This window comes from Dipodascopsis tothii (genome assembly GCF_038497935.1).
Source record: "Dipodascopsis tothii strain CBS 759.85 unplaced genomic scaffold V1510scaffold_25, whole genome shotgun sequence".
Lineage (NCBI taxonomy): Eukaryota > Fungi > Ascomycota > Lipomycetes > Lipomycetales > Lipomycetaceae > Neoaidaea > Neoaidaea tothii.
In genome coordinates, this window is record NW_027118009.1 from 153,452 (window position 1) to 174,287 (window position 20,836).

At 70.0% G+C, this 20,836-nt stretch overlaps 13 protein-coding genes across 13 annotated transcripts; 6 read left to right on the top strand and 7 right to left on the bottom strand.

The window, feature by feature from the left end:
- Positions 1–850: 850 nt before the first annotated feature.
- V1510DRAFT_420424 (uncharacterized protein) lies at positions 851–1,742 on the top strand (the record flags this gene model as incomplete). The annotated part of the gene is made up of 1 exon (XM_066934442.1): positions 851–1,742. A coding segment is annotated over exon 1 (797 nt), but the record flags the coding sequence as incomplete, so codon positions are not given.
- A 400-nt stretch (positions 1,743–2,142) lies between these two features.
- Positions 2,143–4,507, bottom strand: V1510DRAFT_381137 (p115 like vesicle tethering protein). Its single transcript, XM_066931640.1, has 2 exons — positions 4,426–4,507; positions 2,143–4,390 (listed from the first exon to the last, which is right to left on the bottom strand). The coding sequence occupies exon 2, from the start codon at positions 4,322–4,324 to the stop codon at positions 2,267–2,269; it is 2,058 nt and encodes a 685-aa protein (XP_066787745.1). The 5' UTR covers positions 4,325–4,390; positions 4,426–4,507; the 3' UTR covers positions 2,143–2,266.
- Positions 4,472–5,988, top strand: V1510DRAFT_420430 (putative zip zinc transporter protein). The gene is made up of 3 exons (XM_066934443.1): positions 4,472–4,832; positions 4,864–4,912; positions 4,943–5,988. Exons 1-3 carry the CDS (start codon positions 4,698–4,700, stop codon positions 5,923–5,925), a joined length of 1,167 nt encoding a protein of 388 aa, XP_066787746.1. The 5' UTR covers positions 4,472–4,697; the 3' UTR covers positions 5,926–5,988.
- Positions 5,989–6,598: 610 nt separating this feature from the next.
- Positions 6,599–7,567, top strand: V1510DRAFT_397290 (SAM-dependent RNA methyltransferase). Its single transcript, XM_066931906.1, has 2 exons — positions 6,599–7,141; positions 7,173–7,567. The coding sequence occupies exons 1-2, from the start codon at positions 6,694–6,696 to the stop codon at positions 7,343–7,345; spliced, it is 621 nt and encodes a 206-aa protein (XP_066787747.1). The 5' UTR covers positions 6,599–6,693; the 3' UTR covers positions 7,346–7,567.
- V1510DRAFT_420435 (Sds3-like protein) lies at positions 7,331–8,665 on the bottom strand. Its single transcript, XM_066934444.1, has 2 exons — positions 8,287–8,665; positions 7,331–8,251 (listed from the first exon to the last, which is right to left on the bottom strand). Exon 2 carries the CDS (start codon positions 8,219–8,221, stop codon positions 7,379–7,381), a length of 843 nt encoding a protein of 280 aa, XP_066787748.1. The 5' UTR covers positions 8,222–8,251; positions 8,287–8,665; the 3' UTR covers positions 7,331–7,378.
- A 244-nt stretch (positions 8,666–8,909) lies between these two features.
- Positions 8,910–9,934, bottom strand: V1510DRAFT_420438 (40S ribosomal protein eS1). The gene is made up of 2 exons (XM_066934445.1): positions 9,845–9,934; positions 8,910–9,750 (listed from the first exon to the last, which is right to left on the bottom strand). Exons 1-2 carry the CDS (start codon positions 9,846–9,848, stop codon positions 8,999–9,001), a joined length of 756 nt encoding a protein of 251 aa, XP_066787749.1. The 5' UTR covers positions 9,849–9,934; the 3' UTR covers positions 8,910–8,998.
- Positions 9,935–10,873: 939 nt separating this feature from the next.
- V1510DRAFT_368158 (transcription mediator complex subunit Med12-domain-containing protein) lies at positions 10,874–12,657 on the top strand (the record flags this gene model as incomplete). The annotated part of the gene is made up of 4 exons (XM_066931347.1): positions 10,874–10,970; positions 11,003–11,103; positions 11,136–11,918; positions 11,950–12,657. The coding sequence occupies 4 exons, from the start codon at positions 10,874–10,876 to the stop codon at positions 12,655–12,657; spliced, it is 1,689 nt and encodes a 562-aa protein (XP_066787750.1).
- A 68-nt stretch (positions 12,658–12,725) lies between these two features.
- V1510DRAFT_420443 (uncharacterized protein) lies at positions 12,726–13,868 on the bottom strand. The gene has a single exon (XM_066934446.1). It carries the CDS (start codon positions 13,755–13,757, stop codon positions 12,846–12,848), a length of 912 nt encoding a protein of 303 aa, XP_066787751.1. The 5' UTR covers positions 13,758–13,868; the 3' UTR covers positions 12,726–12,845.
- Positions 13,869–14,006: 138 nt separating this feature from the next.
- On the top strand, positions 14,007–15,165 carry V1510DRAFT_420445 (uncharacterized protein). Its single transcript, XM_066934447.1, has 4 exons — positions 14,007–14,155; positions 14,187–14,241; positions 14,273–14,462; positions 14,494–15,165. Exons 1-4 carry the CDS (start codon positions 14,017–14,019, stop codon positions 15,022–15,024), a joined length of 915 nt encoding a protein of 304 aa, XP_066787752.1. The 5' UTR covers positions 14,007–14,016; the 3' UTR covers positions 15,025–15,165.
- V1510DRAFT_420449 (uracil phosphoribosyltransferase-domain-containing protein) lies at positions 15,026–15,842 on the bottom strand. Its single transcript, XM_066934448.1, has 3 exons — positions 15,299–15,842; positions 15,120–15,269; positions 15,026–15,086 (listed from the first exon to the last, which is right to left on the bottom strand). Exons 1-3 carry the CDS (start codon positions 15,790–15,792, stop codon positions 15,050–15,052), a joined length of 681 nt encoding a protein of 226 aa, XP_066787753.1. The 5' UTR covers positions 15,793–15,842; the 3' UTR covers positions 15,026–15,049.
- Positions 15,843–16,414: 572 nt separating this feature from the next.
- Positions 16,415–18,851, top strand: V1510DRAFT_368176 (uncharacterized protein; the record flags this gene model as incomplete). The annotated part of the gene is made up of 4 exons (XM_066931350.1): positions 16,415–17,691; positions 18,238–18,357; positions 18,388–18,478; positions 18,510–18,851. 4 exons carry the CDS (start codon positions 16,415–16,417, stop codon positions 18,849–18,851), a joined length of 1,830 nt encoding a protein of 609 aa, XP_066787754.1.
- Positions 18,852–18,876: 25 nt separating this feature from the next.
- V1510DRAFT_426833 (ankyrin repeat-containing domain protein) lies at positions 18,877–19,488 on the bottom strand (the record flags this gene model as incomplete). Its single annotated transcript, XM_066935181.1, has 1 exon — positions 18,877–19,488. The coding sequence occupies one exon, from the start codon at positions 19,486–19,488 to the stop codon at positions 18,877–18,879; it is 612 nt and encodes a 203-aa protein (XP_066787755.1).
- A 6-nt stretch (positions 19,489–19,494) lies between these two features.
- On the bottom strand, positions 19,495–20,079 carry V1510DRAFT_420454 (uncharacterized protein). Its single transcript, XM_066934449.1, has one exon. The coding sequence runs from the start codon at positions 19,976–19,978 to the stop codon at positions 19,574–19,576; it is 405 nt and encodes a 134-aa protein (XP_066787756.1). The 5' UTR covers positions 19,979–20,079; the 3' UTR covers positions 19,495–19,573.
- Between the last annotated feature and the right edge of the window lie 757 nt (positions 20,080–20,836).

The following is a 20,836-nucleotide window of genomic DNA, read 5'->3' on the forward strand; positions in this document are numbered from 1 at the left end:
GCCGCGTCCAGCTCCTTCTTCTGGGCCTCGAGCTGGGCCGTGCTGGTCTCGAGCTGGGCCGTGGTGGACCCCAGCTGGGCCGTGCTGCGCTCGAGCTCGCTGCGGTGCTGCTCCAGCTGCTTGGCCGTGCGCTCGGCGTCGGCCGCGGACTGGCGCAGCTCGCCCGCGGTCGCGTCGAGCTTCGCGCTGGCCGCGGCCAGCTCCGCCGCGCGCGCGTCGCGGTCGCGGCCGGCCGCGTCGGCCGCCGCCTTGGCCGCCGCCGCGCCGGACTCGGCCGCCGCCAGCTCCGCCTTGACGCGCTCCAGCTCGTCGGCCTTGGTCTTGAGCTGGCTCTTGCTCGACTTGAGCTCGGCTGCCGTCGACGCAAGCTCCGTTAGCTTCTCCTGGAACTCGTCCTGGTCCTTGCCGGCCCTCGACTCACTTAGCTCGGCCACGTTCTTCGCCGTCTCGAGCTGAGTCCGCGTGGCCTCGTGCGCGGCCTCGCTGTCGGCGAGGTCGGCCTCGGCCGCGGCCAGCTTGGTCTTGGCCGCCGCGAGGTCGGCCTCGGTGGCGGCAAGCCGGGCGCTGGCCGCAGCGAGCTCGCGCTCGGTCGCGTCGAGCCGGCCGCGCGCCACGGCCAGGTCCGCGCGCGCCGAGTCGAGGTCGACGCGCGTGGCCTGGGCCTGCGCGATCTGCGTGGCGCCGTCCGCCGCGGCCGCCTCGAGCTCGGCCCGCGTCTCGGTCAGGTCCACGATGCTCTGCTTGAGCTCGGCCTTGGACTCGTCCAGCGCGGTCTTGGTGGCCTCGAGCTCGGACCCGGCCTTGTCGAGGTCGGCCCGGGCCGCGTCGAGGTCGGCCGTGCGCGCGGCCAGCTCGGTCGCGCGCTCGTCCAGCCGGCTCTTGTGGTCGACCAGCTCGCCCTTGGTCTGCTCGAGCTGGCTGCGGACCTGCTCGAACGCGCCCTTCATGCGGTCGAGGTCGGCCAGGGCCTGCTCGGCGGCGGCCTTGGCCTCGGCCAGGCTGCGCTCGTGGTCCTGGACCTTGGCCGAGAGCGCGGCGATCTGGGCCTGGTGGTCGTCGGAGGACGCGAGCGCGGTCTGGGCGGCCGCGAGCGCGGCCTGCGCGGCGTCGAGCGCGCTCTGCTTGTCGGCAAGAGCGCGCTCGGCGGCGTCGAGCGCGCTCTGCCGGTCGGCGACGACGTCGTCCTTCTCCTCGAGCGCGGCGTTCAGCTCGGCCAGCGCGCGCTCCTTCTCGGCCAGCGCGCGCTCCTTCGCCGCCAGCGCCTCGTCCTTCTCCGCCAGCGCCTCGTCCTTCTCGGCCACCGCGGCGTCCTTCTGCGCCAGCAGCGCCGCCTGCGCGGCCGCCTCGTCGCTCGCCGCGGCCGCCTCCTGCGTCTTGGCCGCCACCGCCTCCTCCAGCGTCGCCTTCACGATCTCGTACTCGGTCCGCGTCGACTCCAGCTCCTGCTGCAGTTGGAACGTCGCCGTCTTGGTCTCGGCCCGCACCGAGTCGAGCTCGGCCCGCAGCGTCGCGGCCTCGGCGGCCTCGGCTTTCGTCGTCTCGAGTTCGTTCTTGAGCGCGTCACAGTCAGCGGATACTTTCTTGAGCCCTGCGTCCGCCCCGGTAAACCTGTCGCGAACCATCTTGAGTGCCTGCTTGGCCAGCTCGAGCTCCTGCTCGGCCTTGGCCAGGCCCGCGGCCTTGCCCCGGAGGGCGTCCTCGGTCTTGGCGAGCTGCGCGCGCGCGTCGGCGAGCGCCTGCGCCGTGCCCTCGTGCGTCTTCTTGAGCCGGGCCAGCTCCTTGACGCGCTCGTCGGCGGCCGTCTCGACGCGCGCCTTGTCGCGCATGATCTTGTTCATCTCCTCGTTGTGCTTGGTGTCGCCGCGCTTGATGCCGTCGCGCACGGTCGCCAGCTCGTGCCGCAGGCGGTCGCGCTCCTGCGTCAGCTGCAGGGCCTCGTCGCGGTGGCGCAGCTCGGCGCGCTCGAGCGCCTTGCGCGCGGCCGCGAGCTCGCCCTTGAGGCCGTCGCGCTCCTGGACGGCGGCCGTGCGCGCGTCGGCCGCGCGGCGGTCGGCGTCGGCCGCGGCCGCGCGCGCGGCCGCCAGGTCCGCCTCGAGCTGGGCCCGCGCGGCCGCGGCCGCCTCGGCCGCGCGCCGCGCCGCGTCGGCCTCCTGCTCGGCCGAGTCCCGCACGCTCGCCAGCAGGTTCTCGACCTCGGCCAGGCGCTGCTTCATCGGCGCCAGCGACTCGATCGCGCGCTCCTTCTGGACCTCGGCGATGTCGGCCGTCACCGGGTCGCTGTCGGGGTCGGCGTCGATGGCGCTCTCCAGGCGGTCTGGGTCAGCGCGCTCGGCGGGCACGTACCATAGCAGTCCTTGAAAAACTCCACAAAGACCTTGTCGAAAAAGACCTCGGGCAGGCCGGTCTCGTCCTTCTCGGCCGCCAGCAGCGCCGTCGGGTTGAAGTCGCGCAGGAGCTTGTGCTTGCGCAGGTGGCGCAGCTTGAGCACGATCGAGTCGCGGCCGATGCGGTTGACCAGCAGGCGGTGCAGCGTCGGGCGCGGGATGGCCGACTGCTGGGACGTGTAGCCGTAGACGACGGCGAGCAGGCAGGTGCACATGCCCTCGACCAGCACGTTGTGCGACGACGACTGCGAGACGTCCGCGACCAGCGACTGCACGGTCGAGCCCTCGGACAGAAAGTCGTCGATGGCGGCGTGGTCCTCGTAGAGCCAGACGCAGAGCAGCATGGTGTAGGCGATGGGGATGCGCGCGTCCAGGTTGTACTGCAGCGACGCCACCAGGTTGCCCGACACCAGCTGGATGGCCGTCACGACCTCCTCGCCCTGGGCCTCGTCGCCGAGGGTGATGCCGCGCACAAAGTCGCGGAAGCGCGGGCCGCCCTCGAAGACGTACATGAGGATGACGCACGCGAACCAGGTGCGGTACGGGTCCACGCGGATGTCGGTCTCGTAGTCGAAGACGCACGAGAGCAGGCGCGCGTGCCGCGGCGGCGGCGGCGGCGACTGGTGGCCGGCCGGCGAGGGCTCGCCGTCGTCGCGGAAGTAGGCGTCGACGGCGTCCTGGAGCAGGAACATCTTGGTGTCGTCGTTGCCGGCCAGGTAGCCCTCGAGGCACATGGTGGCGCCCGCGCGCAGGTCGAACGTGGACACGGACGACGTGTGCAGCGCCCAGTTGAGCAGCGCCTGGGTGACCGGGACCGGCTCGGCCGCGGGGTCGGCCGGGCCGGAGATGCTGATCGCCGGCACGTCGATGTTGGAGAACGCGTTCTGGATCTCGGCGTTGCCGCGGACGAGGTCGCCGGCGGTCACGAGCGCCGTGGCGCGCACGGCCGTGCGCGTGGTGTTGCCGAACGCCAGGCGCAGCACGTTCATCAGCACGCCCGTCTGGAAGAACACGGCCTGGTTGGGCGGCGTGCCCAGCGAGCCCTCGAGCACAAACAGGCGGCAGATCTCGAGCACGAGGCTCATGTTCTTCGCGCGCTGGTCGTCCCAGCGCGGGTCGTCGTTGTCGACCTCCAGCAGGCGCGCGAGCCGCGGCACGCAGCTGGTCTCGCGGAAGAAGTTCTGGTTGGACACGTTGAACCGCAGCAGGTTCGCGATCAGCAGCAGCGAGTCCTGCACGATCATGCTGCCGTCCACGCCGCCCTCGCGCTCGACGATCGCAAACGCCTTGTCGAACGCGGACTCGAACGCGACCAGCTTCTGGATGTCCGGGTGGCCGTCCACCAGGTGGATCAGCAGCAGCACGGCCTCGTTCTGCACGGCCTCGCGGTGGTCGTCCAGCATGGACACGAACCGCGAGATGCCCAGCGGCGCCGCGAACACGCACTGCTGCGTGCGCGCCGGCCGGTTGGCCAGCACGGCCGCCAGCAGCTGCAGCGAGTACAGCCGGACGTAGAAGTCGCTGTGCTCGAGGATGTCGATCAGCAGGTGGATGTTCTCCTCGCGCTGCGTGAACTCGTCCGCCAGCCACAGCGCGATGTCGTCCACGTCGCCGCCCGGCGCCGGCGTCCCCCGCGGCGTCGACGCCGGCGTGCCGCGGCTGCGGATGAACAGCAGCAGCAGCGTCTCCAGCGTGGCCTTGACCGTCTCCAGGTCCTGCCGGTCCCGCTGCAGCTCGCCGATCAGCCCGCGCAGCCCGCCCGCCACCACCGCCTCGCGGTACTCGCGGCAGAAGCCCTTCAGGCCCAGCACCGCCGCCCGCCGGTCCTCCAGCAGCGTCGAGTGCATCAGCCGGTCGCACAGCTTGGCGATCGTCTCCGCCGCCGTCGTGCCCGCCTTGGGCGCCGCCGGCGCCAGGATCCCCGAAAGCAGGTCCTGCATGGCTCCGCGCGGTCGCCGCTTGGTCTGCTTGATAGAGCCGCCGTCTCTGCGGCGGCGTCGCCGTGTCTGCCGTCAGCGCCATCCGCGGCCGCCCATCCTACCTCGGTCTGGCCGGTGCTCTGTCGGCGTCGGTGCCTCGAACGGACGCGGATCCGTCCACCCCGGCAATTGCTGCGTGGTGCTGGTGGCGCCGAAAGTCGCGATGTTGTAAATAAGGCTGTGAGCCGCACGGCCTGGGCGGTGAGGTTCACGACACGCGTCAGGACGATCAGCAATCGGCCTCTCGCCTTCCATCCATCGCCCCGCCCGCCGCGCGCCCCTGCCGCCCATCCGGACCAATTGCCCTGCGCCCGCTGACCGCGCGCGACTGACCATGAACCCCTTCCCGACAGCAACGGGCTCGGCCGTGCGCCGGGCCGCGTGGACGGCCGCGCTGGCCGCCGTGGCGTGCGCCGCGCTCGGCGCCGCGCAGCTGGTCGTGCCCGACACGGCGGCGGCGAAGGAACCGGTGAGTGCGCGCGCGACGGCGCTGACGGCAGCCGACGGAATCGCCGGTCCAGCGGCTGTTTGCCGTGCTCTTTCCGTTCGGTAAGGCCCCCGCCGGCGCTGCTGACCCAGGCCCCGGCCTGAACGCGATCCTGGCGACGGCGTACATCTCGGGGCCGCCGAACGTGCTGCTGGCGCTGATCCCGCCGTCGATCGACCCGTCGTCGCTGTCGGTGCTGGTGTCGTTTGCCGTCGGCGGCCTGCTGGGCGACGTGTTCTTCCACCTGCTGCCGCAGACGTTTCTGGGCGAGGGCCACGACCACGGCGAGCGGTACGTGCTGGTCGAGGAGCACAAGAACACGCTGCTGGGCGTGGCCATCTTCCTGGGCTTTGGCGCCTTCATTGCGCTGGACAAGACCATGCGCATCTTCGGCGGCGAGGGCGAGCACTCGCACTCGCACGCGCACGCGGAGCCGACGGCGACGACGACGGCGGTGGCGCCGGCCGAGGCCAGGACGGAGCCGCGGCGCCGCACGCGCGCGGCCGCGCGCGAGGAGAAGGACGCGCCGCCGCCGCCCGCCGAGCCGGGCGCGTCCGTGAAGCTGTCGGCCTACCTCAACCTGATCGCGGACTTCACCCACAACATCACCGACGGCCTGGCCATCGCGGCCTCGTTCTACGTGTCGCCCAACGTCGGCGCGACCACCACCCTGGCCGTGTTCTTCCACGAGATCCCGCACGAGGTCGGCGACTTTGCGCTGCTCATCCAGGGCGGCTTCTCCAAGAGCCAGGCCATGGGCGCGCAGTTTGTGACCGCCATCGGCGCCTTCCTGGGGACCTTCATTGGCATTGGCATCCAGTACCTGGCGGGGCCGAGCGACCACGGCCACGCCGAGCCGGCGGCCGGCCTGCTGGGCACGACCTGCCAGCTCGGCGACCTGGTCCTGCCCTTCACTGCCGGCGGCTTTCTCTACATTGCCACTGTGGGCGTCATCCCCGAGATCCTGGAGGTCCACACCACGAACAAGTGGCTCGAGCTGCGCAAGAGCGCCTACCAGGCGCTGGCGATGCTTGTGGGCGCCGCCATGATGTTTATCATTGCCTGGACCGAGTAGGGGCCGGCGCTCTGGACACTGGTGCATGCCACAATGTACGCTTGAAGAAGCCTTCACACTCTGCGCTGCGCGCGGCGACCCGTGGGGTGGCCGTGCGGGGCCGCTGCTGCCCGGGCGGCTACATGCCCACAGGGCGGGCTCTGGCGGCAGGCCAGCCGCGCTGACGGCGTCGCCGCCGGAGGCTCGTAGACGCGGTCGTGGCGAGCACGGCGGCCGGCGGCTGCGCCGGGCAGCGGCCCCACCGATGGGGGGACGACCCACTGCGGTCCGTGCGGCTATATGCCGCACGGCGTGCGGCTCGGCCCGCACGGCAGCTCCCTCGCCGGCGTCGCCGCCGGAGGCACGCCGACGCAGCCGCGACGAGCAGCCTCGACGAGCAGCCTCTGGCGGCACTCGGCCGAGGCTACGCCACGCAGGGCAGCCGGGACGGACCAGGCCGCAGAACTCGCGCTGTAAGCCGCACACCGTGCGGCTTACGCAGGGCCGCCTGTCGCACGAGTGACTCCGGAGTCGCGCGGCTGCATGCCGTGCCTGCATATGCGGCACGTGACGAGCCGCACGCCGTGCGGCGCACCCGCGCCGCCCTCGCCGCCCCCCCGCGCTGCCCACCCGGCCCAGCCGCCAGCGGCCGCCGTCGCCAGCTCGCCCGCCCGGCCGCGCGGGCTGCCGCCACGGCCAGCGGCGTGGCCGGCGCTGGCGGTGCCGCGTGCGCCCACCTCTCAACTCCCAGCAAAATTTTCTGGATCAGCACCGATCAGATCAGACACAATGGCCCCCCCCAAGTTTGTGGTCGAGCACATGGAGGAGGAGATCTCGCCGTGGGTGAAGCTCGAGTACAGCGCGATCTCCAAGGACGTCGGCGCCGAGAACTTCGTGCTGTCGTCGCTGTCCGAGAAGCTGGAGATCCCGGCCGAGCTCGAGGGCAAGGCCGAGTTCACGTCGGTGGACGTCAAGAACCTGCCCGGCGTGCAGGCCGCGCTGGCGGCCGAGCCCAAGCGGGTCTGTCTGCTCGACCCCCGCGCCGACAAGGAGCTGGCGCCCGAGGACGGCGACGCGTTCGACTACTTTGTGTTTGGCGGGATCCTCGGCGACGATCCGCCGCGGGACCGGACCGGCGAGCTGCGCGCGCACGGGTTCGTCGGCCGGCGGCTGGGCCCGGTGCAGATGACGACGGACACGGCCGTGCGGGTGACGCACATGGTGGTGGTCGGCAAACGTAAGGCGGCAGGCGGGCGCGCTGACAGCAGAACGCATGGAGGACATCACGTACGTGGACCACCCCGAGCTGCGATGGAACGCGCACGAGAGCACCGAGATGCCGTTCCGGTACGTGGTGGACGGCGCGGGCGAGCCGATCATGCCGGCGGGCATGCGCGAGCTCATCCGGGCGGACTCGGAGCGCGGCTTCGAGGACTTCTAGGCGTAGATCAAATAAACTATCAGCTACAGAGCGCTACTTGCGCTTGCGCTTCTTGCGGATGAGCGCGAGGTCCTCGTTGGCCTCCTCGTTCTTGAGCACGCTCATGCCGGTGAAGGCCTTGTCGCGGTGGCGCCCGCTGGTGGTCGTGCGGTCGCGCTCGCCGGCGCGGTCGCTCTCGTCGCGGAAGCCGAAGCCGTCGCGGTCGCTCCAGAACGCAGCCACGTCGTCCTTGTCGCCGCGGCCGTAGCGCTTGCGCTTCTTGGCGCCCGCGAGCTCCGAGATGGCGCCGAGCATGGCCGACGACGTGGCCTCGCCGCGCCGGCGCAGGTTCTTGCGCCGCTCGGAGCCGCCGCCGGGCGAGCCCGGCACCGAGTTGGTGCTGCCGCCGCCGTTGAGCGTGTAGCCGGCAACGCTCAGCACGAGCGAGTGGTCGTTTGCGATGTCCAGCATCTCCTTGTCCTCCTGGAGCTTCTTGCGCTGCGCCTCGAGCCGCGCCAGCAGCCGGTCGCGGATGGACTTGGCCAGCGTCTCGTACTCCTCCTCGGCCACCTGGACGTCGCGCTCGTACTCCTTCTCGGCGCGCGACAGCAGGAACTGCTGGTTGAGGTACAGCGACACGAGGTCCGCGTCCCGCAGCTCCTCGAGGTCTGTCACGCGCTCGATGAAGACCAGGTCGGTCGAATTGTGCAGTGACGACAGCTTGGTCTGCAGCTCCTGCAGCGTGTTGCGGTACAGCAGGTCGCGGTGCGTGATGAAGTCCTGCGACAGCTGCTGGATGCGGTCCGTGAAGTTGTGCCGCCGCTTGTCGCGCTTCGACAGCGGGTAGTACGCCTGCGGCGGCGGCGACGGCGTCGACGTGGGCGAGTGCGCGTCCATCGCGTGCGGATGCGGCCGTGCTACGGCGTGCTGGCCCGTCAGACCGCGGCCCTGCGCCTGCTTACCTGTGCCTCGCTTGCTGGTGGGCGCGGTCTGAGCCCGCCCTGCTGCGCCCTCTAGCGCGTGTGCGGCGCTGGCTGGCGCTCGCTCGTGTGGTCTGGCGTGAGCCTGCGATGCCCACTGCCGCTGCTTGCGCGCTGTCGCGCGCGGAGCCGATGCCCGGGGCGCCGCGTGCTCGGCCTGTGGGACGGAAACACCGGCCGGGACGAGTTTGCAGCCCGCTGGACGTGCGCTTGCGCTGCGAACGTCCGCCGAAAACTGACCGGTCTGTGCGCCGGACTCGGGAGGATGCGCCCGTGGTCTGCGAGTGCCTCGCTGGGGGTGGCTGTAGTGCAAATCTGGTCGGTGTGATCTTGACCGATCTGTTCGTCCGCCTTGTTCCGCGCTGACTGCCGCGCTCAGATGGGACAAAATGGGAAGGAGCGAGAGGGCGGGCCGAGCCGCACCAAACCCTAGCCCTGTGAAATTTTTTACCACGGCACCACGCGCCGGCAGGGGGGCAGCCCGGCAACGGTGGCGCCAGCACAACGGCGGCACTGCAGTAGTCCGCCAGGCGACCGGTCCAGCGACCCGCCGGCAAGCCCAGTCGCCGCCAGCAACACCGGCGCTCTACGTCTACGCAAGCATATTTCTAACATAATGATTTTATTGAGCCTTTTTGAGATGATATACACAAAATAACAACTGCATTTTTGTATCGCAGACAAAAGCAGATGCTTAAGCCCACTCTCTCTCGAGCTTCTGGCCAGTCTCGGCAGTGTTCGAGCCCTCACCGTGGAGAGCAAGCAGAGCACCGACGTCGAACTTGGGCTGCTTCAGAAGCTTGACCTTGCGAACGTAGACGTTCTGCAGGGGGTAGATGCCCTGGGTGGCCTTCTCGATCTCCCGGCCAATGACCTCAGGAATGAGCTTCGAGGTAAGCTGGGCCAGAGTGCCCGACGAAGCCTGGCGCTGCATGATCTCGATCATCTTCTTGCGGATCTGGCGGATCTGCGACGACTGAGCGTAGGTGGTCTTCTTGATCTGGTTCGGCATTCTCTTGGTGAAAGCAATGGCAAACAGGCGAATGTAGTAGTCGTCCGTGGTCTTGACCGTAACGTTGGCCTCGATCAGCGACTGCCACTTGCGGACGAGCGATCTCAGCTTGTCCGAGGTGAAGTCCAGACCGTGGAAGTTGGTCAGGGCGTTCTTGCCCTGGATCTCGTCAACGCGGAGCTTGACCTTGCGGAAAGCGTGGTCCTCCTGGCCACCCTGGAGGTCGGCAAGCGAGACCTCGACGATGCGGCCCTTAAGAGCGTCGTTGGCGTTCTTCAGACCGGTCGTGCGGTTGACAAGGGTCTTGCCAACATCGCGCTTCTCGAACATCGAGGGCGCCTTGATGTTGTACCAGTCCTTGCGGGTGAAGGGGTCGACGACTTTCTTCTTGATGCCCTTCTTTCCCTTACTCAGTCTCTTGTTCTTTCCGACAGCTAGAGAGTCAGCACGGCTCGGGGACGACAGGCAGACGGCGAGGGAGCGCGGCAGACGAGCCCGCCGCGCGCCAGCCCAAGCAGAGGCACTTACCCATGTTGACGGTTTATCCTTGTTGTATGGTGATAGTAACGAGGAATTGCTGATGGAGCAGAAATTTACACACACGAAAAAGGAACTTGAAGTTGGCGTGAGTGTTGTGGGCGTCGACGGTGCAGCTGTGACTGTCTTTTGGGATACCCTAGGGTACGCGCATAAAGGCGCACCACGTGAAATAAATCACGTGATCTCCGCCGGCTCCCAGCCGCCGGCCGGCTCAGGCCGCGCGGGCCGCGCCGCCGCCACACCGCGCCACACCGCGCCTCCTGTCTATTCGTCCGCGCCCCCTGAAGACCGCCGCGATACGGCTCCGGACCGACGCGGGCGGCTGGCGCCTGAGTAAGCCTGCGCGCGCGCCACCATGCACCCCGTCCCGCCGCGGGCTTCTGCGACCGCACTCTCGCGCCCCAGGTCGGGCTACCGTCGCCGGTCGGCGCCGGCCCCACCGATAGGCCGTTAGGGCCTGCTGCGCCCGCGGTTGCGTGACAACTGTCGTCCCGTCTGTGTCGGCTGACGGGACCGCCGAAGCGCGCCGTTGCCACTACTAACCGCATTTGGAAGATCTGACCTTCCGTGCATGGAACGATGCGGGTTCGTGGGTCACCCTGCTGTGACCCGGTCCAGGCCAGTCCGGTCCTCCGCCTCGCTCGCGGACCCGACCTGTGACCGGCGCCCGCGCTGAAGTCGCTTATTTACGCCAGGCGGACGCTCCAACCCCGACGACTCCAGAACCATCGATCGGGCCCTGGACACCCGGACCCATCGGACACGCCACAGGGCGTCCGTACACAGCGCGCGCAGGCCTCTTCGGACGCAGGCTCACGCCGGAGTCCCGCAGCCATGTTTCCCCGAAATAGCCCGCTCAAGTCGGGCGCCAGGCGGCCTCAGTCACAGCCGCTGGCCCGGGGCCAGTCCGACTACCAGGCGTACCCGCAGCAGCAGCGCGACGTGCAGGGCCAGCACCGTCGGAACCTGGCCAGCCCGTTCTCGGGTCCATTGCGCGGCCAGGGCGCGAGCGGGTCGATGTTTGGCGCCAGCCATCGGGACGACAACGGCCTGAAACGCTACCACATGGCCCCGCCCGAGAAGGCCGTGTCGCTGACGAAGGACTCGGCCAACTGTGAGTGCGTGCGCGGCCGCCGCTGACGACAGTGGTCTTCCCCGACTTCTTTCCGTGGACCGGTGCGCACGCCGAAGACTCGCTGCTGGACTCGTACATCCAGCACGGCTTCGAGGACAAGCCCTTTCTATCGGTACGTCGCCGCGCGGGCGCTTCTGACCCCAGAACGAGACAGGCTCGGCCCGGCAGTCGCTCTATCCGGCGCTCCGCCAGAAGCCGTCGCTGGGCGCGCTCTCGAGCTTCATGATGGCCGCGCTCGAGAAGCGCCAGGAGCTGGGCCGCATCGCCGGCCCGACGACGTTCAAGCCGCCGCCGCGCGTGACCCTGACCGACCACAAGCGCGAGGCGTGGCTGCGCGACCTGGCGACGCCGTCCGTGCCGCTCAAGCGGCTGTCGCGAACAATCCCGCACGGCATCCGCAACCACATCCTGATCGAGCAGTGCTGCAAGAAGGCCGTGCCGATCCACCGGGCGGTGTGGTTCGCGCGGTGCGTGGGCGCGAACGAGCTGCGCGGGCTCAAGCGCAAGGGCAACCAGAACTCGATCGTCGAGAGCGAGATCCAGTGGATCCGCGAGTGGACGTACCAGCTGACGGCGTCGATCGACAAGACCGCGGCCGAGTGTGGCCAGGGCACGGACGGGCCGGCGTGGCGCGCCCGCATGGACTACATGGTCCGCTTCGCGTCGTATCTCTACGCCGAGGGCCTCGTGGACAAGACGTACTTTTTGGACTGGACGCTCACGTATCTCGAGAAGAGCCCGCTCGACCGCATCCCGCTGGCGCTGCTCCAGATCCGGCTGTTCTGGCCCGACATCGCGCGCAACCTGGGCAAGGCCCGGCGGCTGGCCGAGATCCTGCTGCACCAGCAGAAGGTGGTCACGGCCGAGCTCGAGCACTCGACCGAGGCGTTCAAGTTCCTGTCGACGCGGCTGTCGGCGTTCATCTGGGTACGTTTCGGCCGGCGCGCGCTGACCGCAGGACCTCATCCTCAACTCGTCCGAGGCGTTCATCATCCCGAACCACTGGCACATCCTGCGGCCGATCCTGCAGAAGACCGTCCTCAACGCGGCCGCCAGCACGCGGCACACCAAGCTCGAGCACGAGCAGGTCAAGCGGCTGTTCGACGCCATCACGGTCTCCAACTCGCGCCTCGCCGCGCCCTCGCTCAACTCCAAGGAGGACCAGAAGGCCAAGATCCTCGGCATCCTCAACGCCATGACGAGCGCGACCGACGGCGAGCAGGTCTTCGAGGAGCTCCTCTCGGTCTCGGCCGACGACCGGTACCTCGCCCAGACGATCTGCGAGTGGACCGTCTGCGGGTTCCACGGCCAGACCGGGCGCATCTCGAGCTCGACCGCGCTGCTCAAGCAGTGGGCCGCGCTCGGCAAGGACATTTTTGAATCTCTGTTTGCATTCTTCGACGCGTTCCTGGACCTGCCCCAGGTCGACCTCGAGATGGCCAAGCTGTTCCTGACCGAGCTGGTCGAGTCGGACGTGCTCTCGGCCGAGCGGTACATCCGGCGGATCATCTCGCGCGGCATCTTCATGGCCGCGCAGGCGGACGCGCCGCGCGTGCGCTGCCACCTCTTCATTCTCGAGAACATGGACCTGGACGACTACCCGGTCCACCTGCGCAACCAGCGCGACATCCTCCTGACCAAGGCGGCGCAGCCCAAGGCCGCGTAGCCCGTGTATCATTAGCTCGCTACCCAGCATTTTGCATCCGGAACGGCCGTTGGCCGGTGTATCTCGTGTTTTGTTATTAGACGTTTATTCGACTCCGTGTAGGACAATAGAATACATGCCGGCGCCGCGCGCCGGCCGACAAAAAGAGCAAGTACGCCAGCACCCAAACACCATGCAAATGACAGACTTCACGCCCGGCCGGCGACCTTGGCGGCGGCGATCTTGGCGGCGGCGATCTCGGCGTCGACGTCGCGCTCGGCAAAGACCGGGCCGGACCCGGAGCAGATCGCCCGCTTGATGATCCGGTTGACGACGGCGTTGATGTCGATGTCCTCCGAGTCGGGGTCGGCCATGATGCGCTCCCAGATCTCCTCGAGCCGGAGGAGACGGCCGGGCGGCGGCGAGGCGTTGGCCTGGTACTCGACGCGGCCGTCGAGGTCCTCGCGGGAGGGGAAGGACGCCACGGTGAGCGGCCGCGGCGCCGCGGGCTCGGCCTTGGCCGGCGGCGAGCTGCTGTCCGGCGAGCGCGACTCCTTGAGCGTGCGCAGCTCGGCCACGAGGTTCTCGAGCTCGCGCCGGAGCATTGCGTTTTCGGCCTGGACGGTCGCCGAGTTCTTGGTCGACGCGTCCAGCTGCTCCTGCAGGTCGCGCACGCGCTGCTCGCGGCGCTCGCGGAACGCGCGCTGGGCGGCGCGGTTCTGCGCTTTGCGTTTCTGTGCCGTCAGGACGTGGTCGGCCAGCGTGCCGTCGGCGGCGCCGTCGGCCTCGGACTTGAGCCGCTCGTCGCTGTCGTCCGAGAGCTGGCTGCTGTAGGGGAACGCGCCGGGCGCGGCGGTGGCCGTCATGGGCGCGAGCGACTGGCCCGAGAAGTCCATGAACGTCTGGTCGACCGGCGGCGAGAGATACGCCGGAAACGGGCCCGGCTGGCCGGCCAGATCGGCGGCCTTCATCTGAGCGGCGGTGTCGACGTCGCCGAGCAGCTCGCAGATGTCGGCGTCCGTGTTGCCGGCGTAGGCGGCGGTCTGGGCGCCGTCGTCGCTCGAGTGGCCGGCGGCCGGCGGCGAGAGAAACGACTGCGGCAGGCGCTGGTAGTAGTCCATTGCGGGCTGCGGGCGCGGGGGGCCGGGGGCCGGGGCGCAGAGACGGCGCGGATTGCAGGCGCAGTGGGCAGGGCTGTCTGGCGTGGCAGACGGCGGAGACTCTGGCGGCGGTGCGGTGAGGACGATCGGCCGGCGGGGAGAGCGCAGATTTGCAGCGCATCACGTGACGACAGCCGCGCCCCGTTGCCCCGGCAACCGCCCGGCGAGTTGCCCCGGCAACGCGCGTGAAGAAATTCTCACTCCGCTCCCCCCATCCACAATGCGCGCGGTAACCGTGATTCTGCTCGTGCTGGCGCTGCTCGCGGCCGCGGCAGCCGCCTGGGACGAGGCCGACCACGAGATCTTCCGGCTGGCTGAGGAGCTCGAGAAGACGGAGGGCAAGGGCACGACGTTCTACTGTGCGTTCCGGCGCGGCACCGCTGACCCCAGCCTTCCTCGGCGCCGACCAGGGCCCGGCGGCCACGATCGATGAGCTCACCAAGGCGTACGTGTGCGGCCGAGCGCGCTGACCCCAGGTACCGCAAGCGGTCGCGCCAGCTGCATCCCGACAAGAGCAAGGGCACCAGCTCGATGAAAGAGGCCACCGAGCGGTTTGCCCGGCTCGGCGTGATCGCCAAGATCCTGCGCGGCCCCCAGCGCGAGCGCTACGACTTCTTCCTCAAGAAGGGCTTCCCGCGCTGGAAGGGCACGGGGTACTACTACGCGGTAAGTGGGGTCGCGGGCGCGCTGACGGCAGCGGTTCCGGCCCGGTCTCGGCTCGGTCCTGGTGTTTCTGTACCTGATCACGTCGGCGGCGCACTACCTCATCCGGCGCGTGACTGTGCAGAGCCAGCGGCGGCACATGGAGCAGTACATTGCCGACTGCAAGGCGCAGGCGTGGCCGAACGGGTTCCCGCCCGCGGACGCGTCCAAGCGGCGGGTGCAGTTCGGCAACGGCAAGGCGTTTGTGGTCTACGCGGACGGCACGACGTGCCTGGTCGGCGACGGCGGCGACGAGTTCCCGCTGGACCCGGCGGACGTGCCGGACGCGCGCTGGGCGGACACGGTGCTGTACAGCCTGCCGCGGTGGGCCTACGCCAAGACGGTGGGGCCGTACGTGGGCCCGTACGTCGAGCCGTACTTTGCGCGCGCGGCCGAGGCCACGGCCGGCAAGGCCGGCAAGGCCGACGGCGCCGGCGGCGCCGACAGCGCCGACAAGAAGGCCGCCAAGGAGCCCAAGCCCGTCGCCGCCGCCGCCGTCGCCGGCCGCCGCCGCCGCCGCAAGTAGCCACGCCAGCAATAAAAGTTGTGCATTATGTACGGTTCAGGCGGTCGCCGATGTCGCCCACGCTGGCGTTAGCGCGAACGTGCGCAGATACGCACCCTGGTAGGACCATTCCGTTCGTGGAGATGACTGCGTCCACAACGCCGCAGTAGATGTGCACGCCCTCGGGCCACTCGGCCAGCGTGCGCGCGATGCCTTCCTCGGACGCGAGGATCGTGATCAGGATGACTTTGCGGGCGCCCCATTCCCTGCGTCAGCGGCGTCGGCGGCAACGTACCTCAGCGACTGGATCACGGCCGCCGCGGTCCCGCCCGTGGCCACCACCGGGTCCAGCACGACGGCCACGTCGACGCGGTCGCCGGGCGCGAGCTCCGGCAGCTTGTTGTAGTACTCGATCGGCTCGAGCGAGTCCTTGTCGCGGAACAGGCCGAGGTAGTGGATCGGCACCGTGTCGAGCGGCAGCACGTCCAGCGTCGCGTCGACCATGGCCAGGCCCGACCGCAGCACTGGCACGAGCACGACGCGGCCGGGCACGACCGTCAGCTCGTTGTACTGCTCGCCGAGCGGCGTGACGCCTGCGCCGTCGACGGCGACCTCGAAGTGGTCCGGGCCGAGCGCCTCGGCGGCCAGCAGCGTCGCCAGCTGCGCCGTCAGCGCGCGCGTGCGGCCCATGCCGATGCCCGCTGCCCGCAGCTGCGACACCTTGGCCTGGACCATCGGGCTGGCCGAGACGTGGACGTGGGGCGATTCCAGGGGCGAGTCCGAGTCCATTTTGGCGATGGGAGCCTCTAGCGACGCGAATAAATACGCGGCGGCGGCGTGGCACGGCACGCGGCGGCGCCGAGTCGGCCTGCCGCCGCCCCCGGTGCTCCGTGCGCGGCGCGCGGCGCCCGGACGGCGGCCGCCGGTCGATAAGCCACCAAACTAGGCTGTTCATCCGGCCTTGCCGGGCGCTGTGCTCGGCCTGCGGCCCGTCCGGCCGCCCGGCCCGCGGCCCGGCAGGCTCCGACACGTCCCTGCCGCCCCTGCCGACGCGCTGCCCCGCTGGCGGCTGCGGCCGCCCGCTGGCAGCCGTTGCAACGCGGCGGCCGGTGATAGGCGCCGCGCCGCGATAGGCTTAGCGCCCGCACTGAGACCAGACGAGTCACTCCTAGCCGCCATTCCTCTTTCAGCATAACCGTGCAGTAGCGTGCATCAACGTGCAGCTGCCCTGCCGGCCTATCTACTGTTATCGGCACTATCAGCCTCCGCGTGGTGTGACGGCACGCCGCGGCGCCCAGCCAGCATGGCGCGCCTAGCGCGCGGCAGCGTAGAGTCATCGCACGAGTCGCGCATAAAAGGCCACCGGCCACGGCCCAGCGCTTTCTCCTTTTTGCCCTCGCCCCGTCCAAAGATGAGTCCCTCGAAAGCCCAGTACCTGCGCAGCCTGCCGTCGGTGCGTGCGCGCGCGCAGCTCGTGCTCGCCAAGGCCAAGGTCAACGCGCTCACGAACTTCGACGTCGACTGGACCGGGTTCGGCGCCGCGGTCGACTACGTCGTCGGCGTGATCAAGCGCGACTTTGCCGGCCGGTACGCCGAGATCCCGCCGCACGGCCGCTGGCAGCACTTCAACGTGGGCGGCGTGCCGCGCGTCGAGACGCTGGTGGCCGAGTGGGAGGGCGCGGGCGCGGACGCGACCGAGGTCGCCAAGCGGCTGGTGGACCTGTTCCTGGTCTCGGTGCTGCTGGACGCGGGCGCGGGCCAGACGTGGACGTACTCGGAGCCCGGGTTTGCGCGCGCGACCGTCGGCCGCAGCGAGGGCCTCGCGCTGGCGTCGCTGTACATGTTCACGGCCGGCCAGTTCTCGGCCGGAGCGCCGTGCCGGGTCGACGCGGCGGCGCTGCAGAAGCTGACCGAGGCCGACCTCGTGGCCGGCACCCAGCACTCGCCGGCCAACGCGCTCGAGGGCCTGCACGGCCGCGTCACGCTGCTGCAGGGCCTCGGCGCCGCCCTGGCGGCGCACCCCGAGTTCTTTGCGACCGGCCGGCCCGGCGACGTGCTCGACTACCTGCGCGGCGCGGCCGTCGACGGCGCGGTCTCGGTGGAAGCCCTGTGGACGGCGCTGATGGACGGCCTCGAGTCGATCTGGCCCAAGGACCGCACGTCCCTCGACGGCGTCTTCCTGGGCGACGCGTGGCCGCTGTCGTCGCTGCCCCAGGACGGCGAGCCCTGGGAGCGCATTGCGCCGTTCCACAAGCTCTCGCAGTGGCTGTGCTACTCGATCATTGTGCCGCTGGAGAAGTACGGCGGAGTGCGCATCCTGCACCAGGACCTGCAGACGGGTCTGCCCGAGTACCGCAACGGCGGCCTGTTTGTCGACGCCGGCGCTCTCGCGCTCAAGCCGGCGGTCGCGGCCGCCGGCGTGGCGGCCGCCAAGGCGGCCGGCCTTGCGGGCACGGTCCCACTGTTCTCGCCCGACGAGGACGTCATTGTGGAGTGGCGCGCCATCACCCTCGGCCTGCTGGACGAGTCCCTGGCGGCCGTCAACGAGCGCCTGGGCCTGGCAGGTGACGACGCGCTCACGCTGGTGCAGATGCTCGAGGCCGGCACCTGGAAGGGCGGCCGCGAGATTGCCGCCGAGAAGCGCGCGGGCGGCGGCCCGCCGATTGCCATCAAGAGCGACGGCACACTGTTTTAGAAATGCATGCGCCGCATTCTGTGCGGCTGACACACGCGCCGCACGTTGTGCGGCTGACACCTGGGCGCCGCGTTGGCAGCCTGCGTGGCTGGCGCGCCTCCGGCAGCGACTGGGCGCGGCCCGGGGGCTGACGCGGGGCGCAGTGCGAGCCGCACGGAGTGCGGCTCGCGGCTACGTGCGGCTATATGCGGCTATACGGCACGCGCTGCATGCCCGCAGGGCACCGCCCTCGGCGCAGCGCCGCCGGAGGCTCCCAGCCGCCTGTCTGCGGCCTGCCGCGCGGCGGCACGCACCGGCCCGCCCGTCCCGACACGGCGCCGACGGGGGCGCGCAGACACGCCGCCGGCAAGCGGTGACGGCGGTTATCAGCCGCGTAGTGTGCGGCTTGCGTATCGCCCGATAGCGCGACGCGTGACCCGCGGACCGGGTCACGGTGACCGGCAGCCGCAAACGCGGTCCCAGGTCACCGCGGGTCCAACGCCAGTTGTCCACCTCACCCATCGGCCACCCGCACACCACGTCCAGATAGACCGCGACAGGACCGCAATGTACAAGGCAGGCGCCAAGAACTCGACGGCCGTCCGCCGGCTGATGACCGAGTACCGGCAATTGATCAACGAGTCGCCGGACGGGATCTCGGCCGGCCCCGTGGACGAGAAGTAAGTCCGGCGCGGGCGCGCTGACGGCAGCAACTTCTTTGAGTGGGAGTGCCTCATCCAGGGCCCGGACGACACGCCGTTCGAGGGCGGCGTGTTCCCGGCGACGCTGACGTTCCCGAAGGTAGGCGAGCGCGCGGGCGCGCTGACCGCAGGACTACCCGCTGAGCCCGCCGACGATGAAGTTCACGTGCGAGATGTTCCACCCGAACGGTAGGTCGCGGCCGGGCGCGCTGACGGCAGTCTACAAGGACGGCACGGTGTGCATCTCGATCCTGCACCCGCCGGGCGACGACCCCAACATGTACGAGTCGGCGTCGGAGCGCTGGAGCCCGATCCAGTCGATCGAGAAGATCCTGATCTCGGTCATGAGCATGCTGGCCGAGCCCAACGACGAGAGTGGGGCCAACATCGACGCGTGCAAGGTGTGGCGGGCGGACCGCGAGCAGTACAACCGCATAGTGCGCGCGAACGTGCGCAAGACGCTGGGGATGTAGATGATGTATTAGCACAATGTACAGATCAGGCGGCGAGATCGAGCGAGTCGAGCTGGGCGCGGACCGGCTCGGCCTCGGCGGCCGGCGCGGCCGGCGCAGCCGGCTCGGCGGCGGCCCCGGCGACGGCCTCGGCGGCCGCGGCCTTCGGCACCGCCGTGCCGGCCGACAGCGTCACGTCGCCCTCGTCCTTGGACTCGAACCGCACCAGCAGCCAGTCGACGAGGTCCATCTTGTTGTTGATCTCGGCCTGGTAGATGCAGTCCTGGCCGGCCTCGTTCTTGGCGAGCGGATCGGCGCCGGCGTCGCAGAGGATCTCGACGATCGGCTGGAGGCCGTTCAGGCACGCCCAGTGCAGCGGCGTGTTGCCCGACTCGTTGCGCGCGTTGACCGCCGCGGCCGGCTCGGCCGCGCTCGCCAGCGTCTCGACCAGGTACCGCACGGCCTCGACGTGGCCGTTGGCGCAGGCCATATGCAGCGGCGTGCTCTTGCTGTAGGGATCGACGGCGGCCGCGACGATCTCGCCGGCCGGCCGGCCGTGCTTGGCGGCCAGCTCGCCGACGAGCGCGCGCAGGTCGTCGAGCTCGTTGTACCGCGCGAGGTACACCACGTCGTCGATCTCGTCCTCGGTAAGCGACATGCTTGGGGACGAGGCCGGCGCGAAAAATTTTTGAGGGGGCCGCGCCGCACGGGATGCGGCGCGGTCACGTGATTCCCTATGTACACTAATCCTTCATAAGCCACTCGCGCCGGTGCTTCTCCTTGCGCTCCTTGCGGATCTTGCGGAAGTTCTCGACCTGCTTCTTGGACAGCTTCTGCTTCTGCCGCTCGGCGCGCAGCGACCGCCCGTCGTGCTGGTTCGCGGCCAGGTCGACGTCGAAGTACTCGTGGCCGACGTCCCGGCGCTTGTGGCTGGTTGTGGCCAGCACCTCGAACGGCATGGGGGCGGCCTCCGGCGCCGTGTCGTACATCTTCCAGATGCCGGTGGCCGTGTCAAAGTACCCGCGCTCCTCGTACTCGGCGATCTGCTTGTCCACGGCCTCGGCCTCCTCCTTGGTCGCCGGCGGCACCCGCGGGTTGCGCCACGTCGCCTCGCGCGTCACGATGTTGTAGAAGTAGTACGCCTGCATCTGCGGCTCGTAGATCGGGTTCCAGCCGTCCTCCGCGCGCCTCTTGGCCTTGGTCGCCGTGGCCGGCGGCGGGCCGGCCGGGAGCGGCGGATCCGCCGGCGTCTCGGTTGTGGCCTTGACCGCCGTCGCCGGCGGCGGGCCGGGCGGCAGCGGCGGCTCCGTCGCGCCCGGGACCGCGCCGGCGCCAGCGCCGGCATCTGTCACAGCCGGGGCCTGGCCCGCGGCGTCCGCCGGGGCGGGTTCGGTGCGTTCGGGTTCGCTCATCTGTCCGTCAGCGCTGTCGGTGGGCATATAGCCGCATGTGGCTGCGAGGCGCGCGAGCCTCCGGCGGCGACTCCGTCGGGGGTAGCTGCCCTGCGGGCAGAGCGTGGTGCTGCGTCCGCCGCGGCGCCTGCCCGTAGGGCAGCTACCCTCGACGGAGTCGCCGCCGGAGGCTACCGTATAGCCGCAGCATATAGCCGCATCGGCGAGCCTCCGGCGGCGACTCCGTCGGGGGTAGCTGCCCTGCGGGCAGGGCGTGGTGCTGCGTCCACCGGTGCGCCTGCCCGTAGGGCAGCTACCCTCGACGGAGTCGCCGCCGGAGGCTGCCGCATAGCCGCATCTTAAAGCCGCAGCATATAGCCGCATCGACGAGCCTCCGGCGGCGACTCCGTCGGGGTGGCTGCCCTGCGGGCAGGGCATATTGCTGTGTCCGCCGGCGCGCCTGCCCGAAGGGCAGCTACCCCGACGGAGTCGCCGCCGGAGGCTGCCATATAGCCGCATGTAGCCGCACACCTGCCGCCGTCGCCGCCCGGCATAAGCATGTAGCCGCAGAGCGCCGTGCGCGCCCGGCAGGCTCTCGTTCGGCCGATCGGCCTC

Coding starts and splice junctions, on each gene's coding strand:
- V1510DRAFT_420443 (XM_066934446.1), bottom strand. CDS start 13,757: ATGGACTACTACCAGCGCCTGCCGCAGTCGTTTCTCTCGCCGCCGGCC.
- V1510DRAFT_420430 (XM_066934443.1), top strand. CDS start 4,698: ATGAACCCCTTCCCGACAGCAACGGGCTCGGCCGTGCGCCGGGCCGCG. Junction 4,833..4,863: donor CGGCGGCGGCGAAGGAACCG/GTGAGTGCGCGC, acceptor CGCTGACGGCAG/CCGACGGAATCGCCGGTCCA. Junction 4,913..4,942: donor TGCCGTGCTCTTTCCGTTCG/GTAAGGCCCCCG, acceptor CTGCTGACCCAG/GCCCCGGCCTGAACGCGATC.
- V1510DRAFT_420445 (XM_066934447.1), top strand. CDS start 14,017: ATGCGCGCGGTAACCGTGATTCTGCTCGTGCTGGCGCTGCTCGCGGCC. Junction 14,156..14,186: donor CAAGGGCACGACGTTCTACT/GTGCGTTCCGGC, acceptor CGCTGACCCCAG/CCTTCCTCGGCGCCGACCAG. Junction 14,463..14,493: donor GCACGGGGTACTACTACGCG/GTAAGTGGGGTC, acceptor CGCTGACGGCAG/CGGTTCCGGCCCGGTCTCGG.
- V1510DRAFT_381137 (XM_066931640.1), bottom strand. CDS start 4,324: ATGCAGGACCTGCTTTCGGGGATCCTGGCGCCGGCGGCGCCCAAGGCG.
- V1510DRAFT_420454 (XM_066934449.1), bottom strand. CDS start 19,978: ATGCAGGCGTACTACTTCTACAACATCGTGACGCGCGAGGCGACGTGG.
- V1510DRAFT_420449 (XM_066934448.1), bottom strand. CDS start 15,792: ATGGACTCGGACTCGCCCCTGGAATCGCCCCACGTCCACGTCTCGGCC. Junction 15,270..15,298: donor GCCGTGATCCAGTCGCTGAG/GTACGTTGCCGC, acceptor CCGCTGACGCAG/GGAATGGGGCGCCCGCAAAG. Junction 15,087..15,119: donor AACGGAATGGTCCTACCAGG/GTGCGTATCTGC, acceptor CGCTAACGCCAG/CGTGGGCGACATCGGCGACC.
- V1510DRAFT_397290 (XM_066931906.1), top strand. CDS start 6,694: ATGGCCCCCCCCAAGTTTGTGGTCGAGCACATGGAGGAGGAGATCTCG. Junction 7,142..7,172: donor CATGGTGGTGGTCGGCAAAC/GTAAGGCGGCAG, acceptor CGCTGACAGCAG/AACGCATGGAGGACATCACG.
- V1510DRAFT_420435 (XM_066934444.1), bottom strand. CDS start 8,221: ATGGACGCGCACTCGCCCACGTCGACGCCGTCGCCGCCGCCGCAGGCG.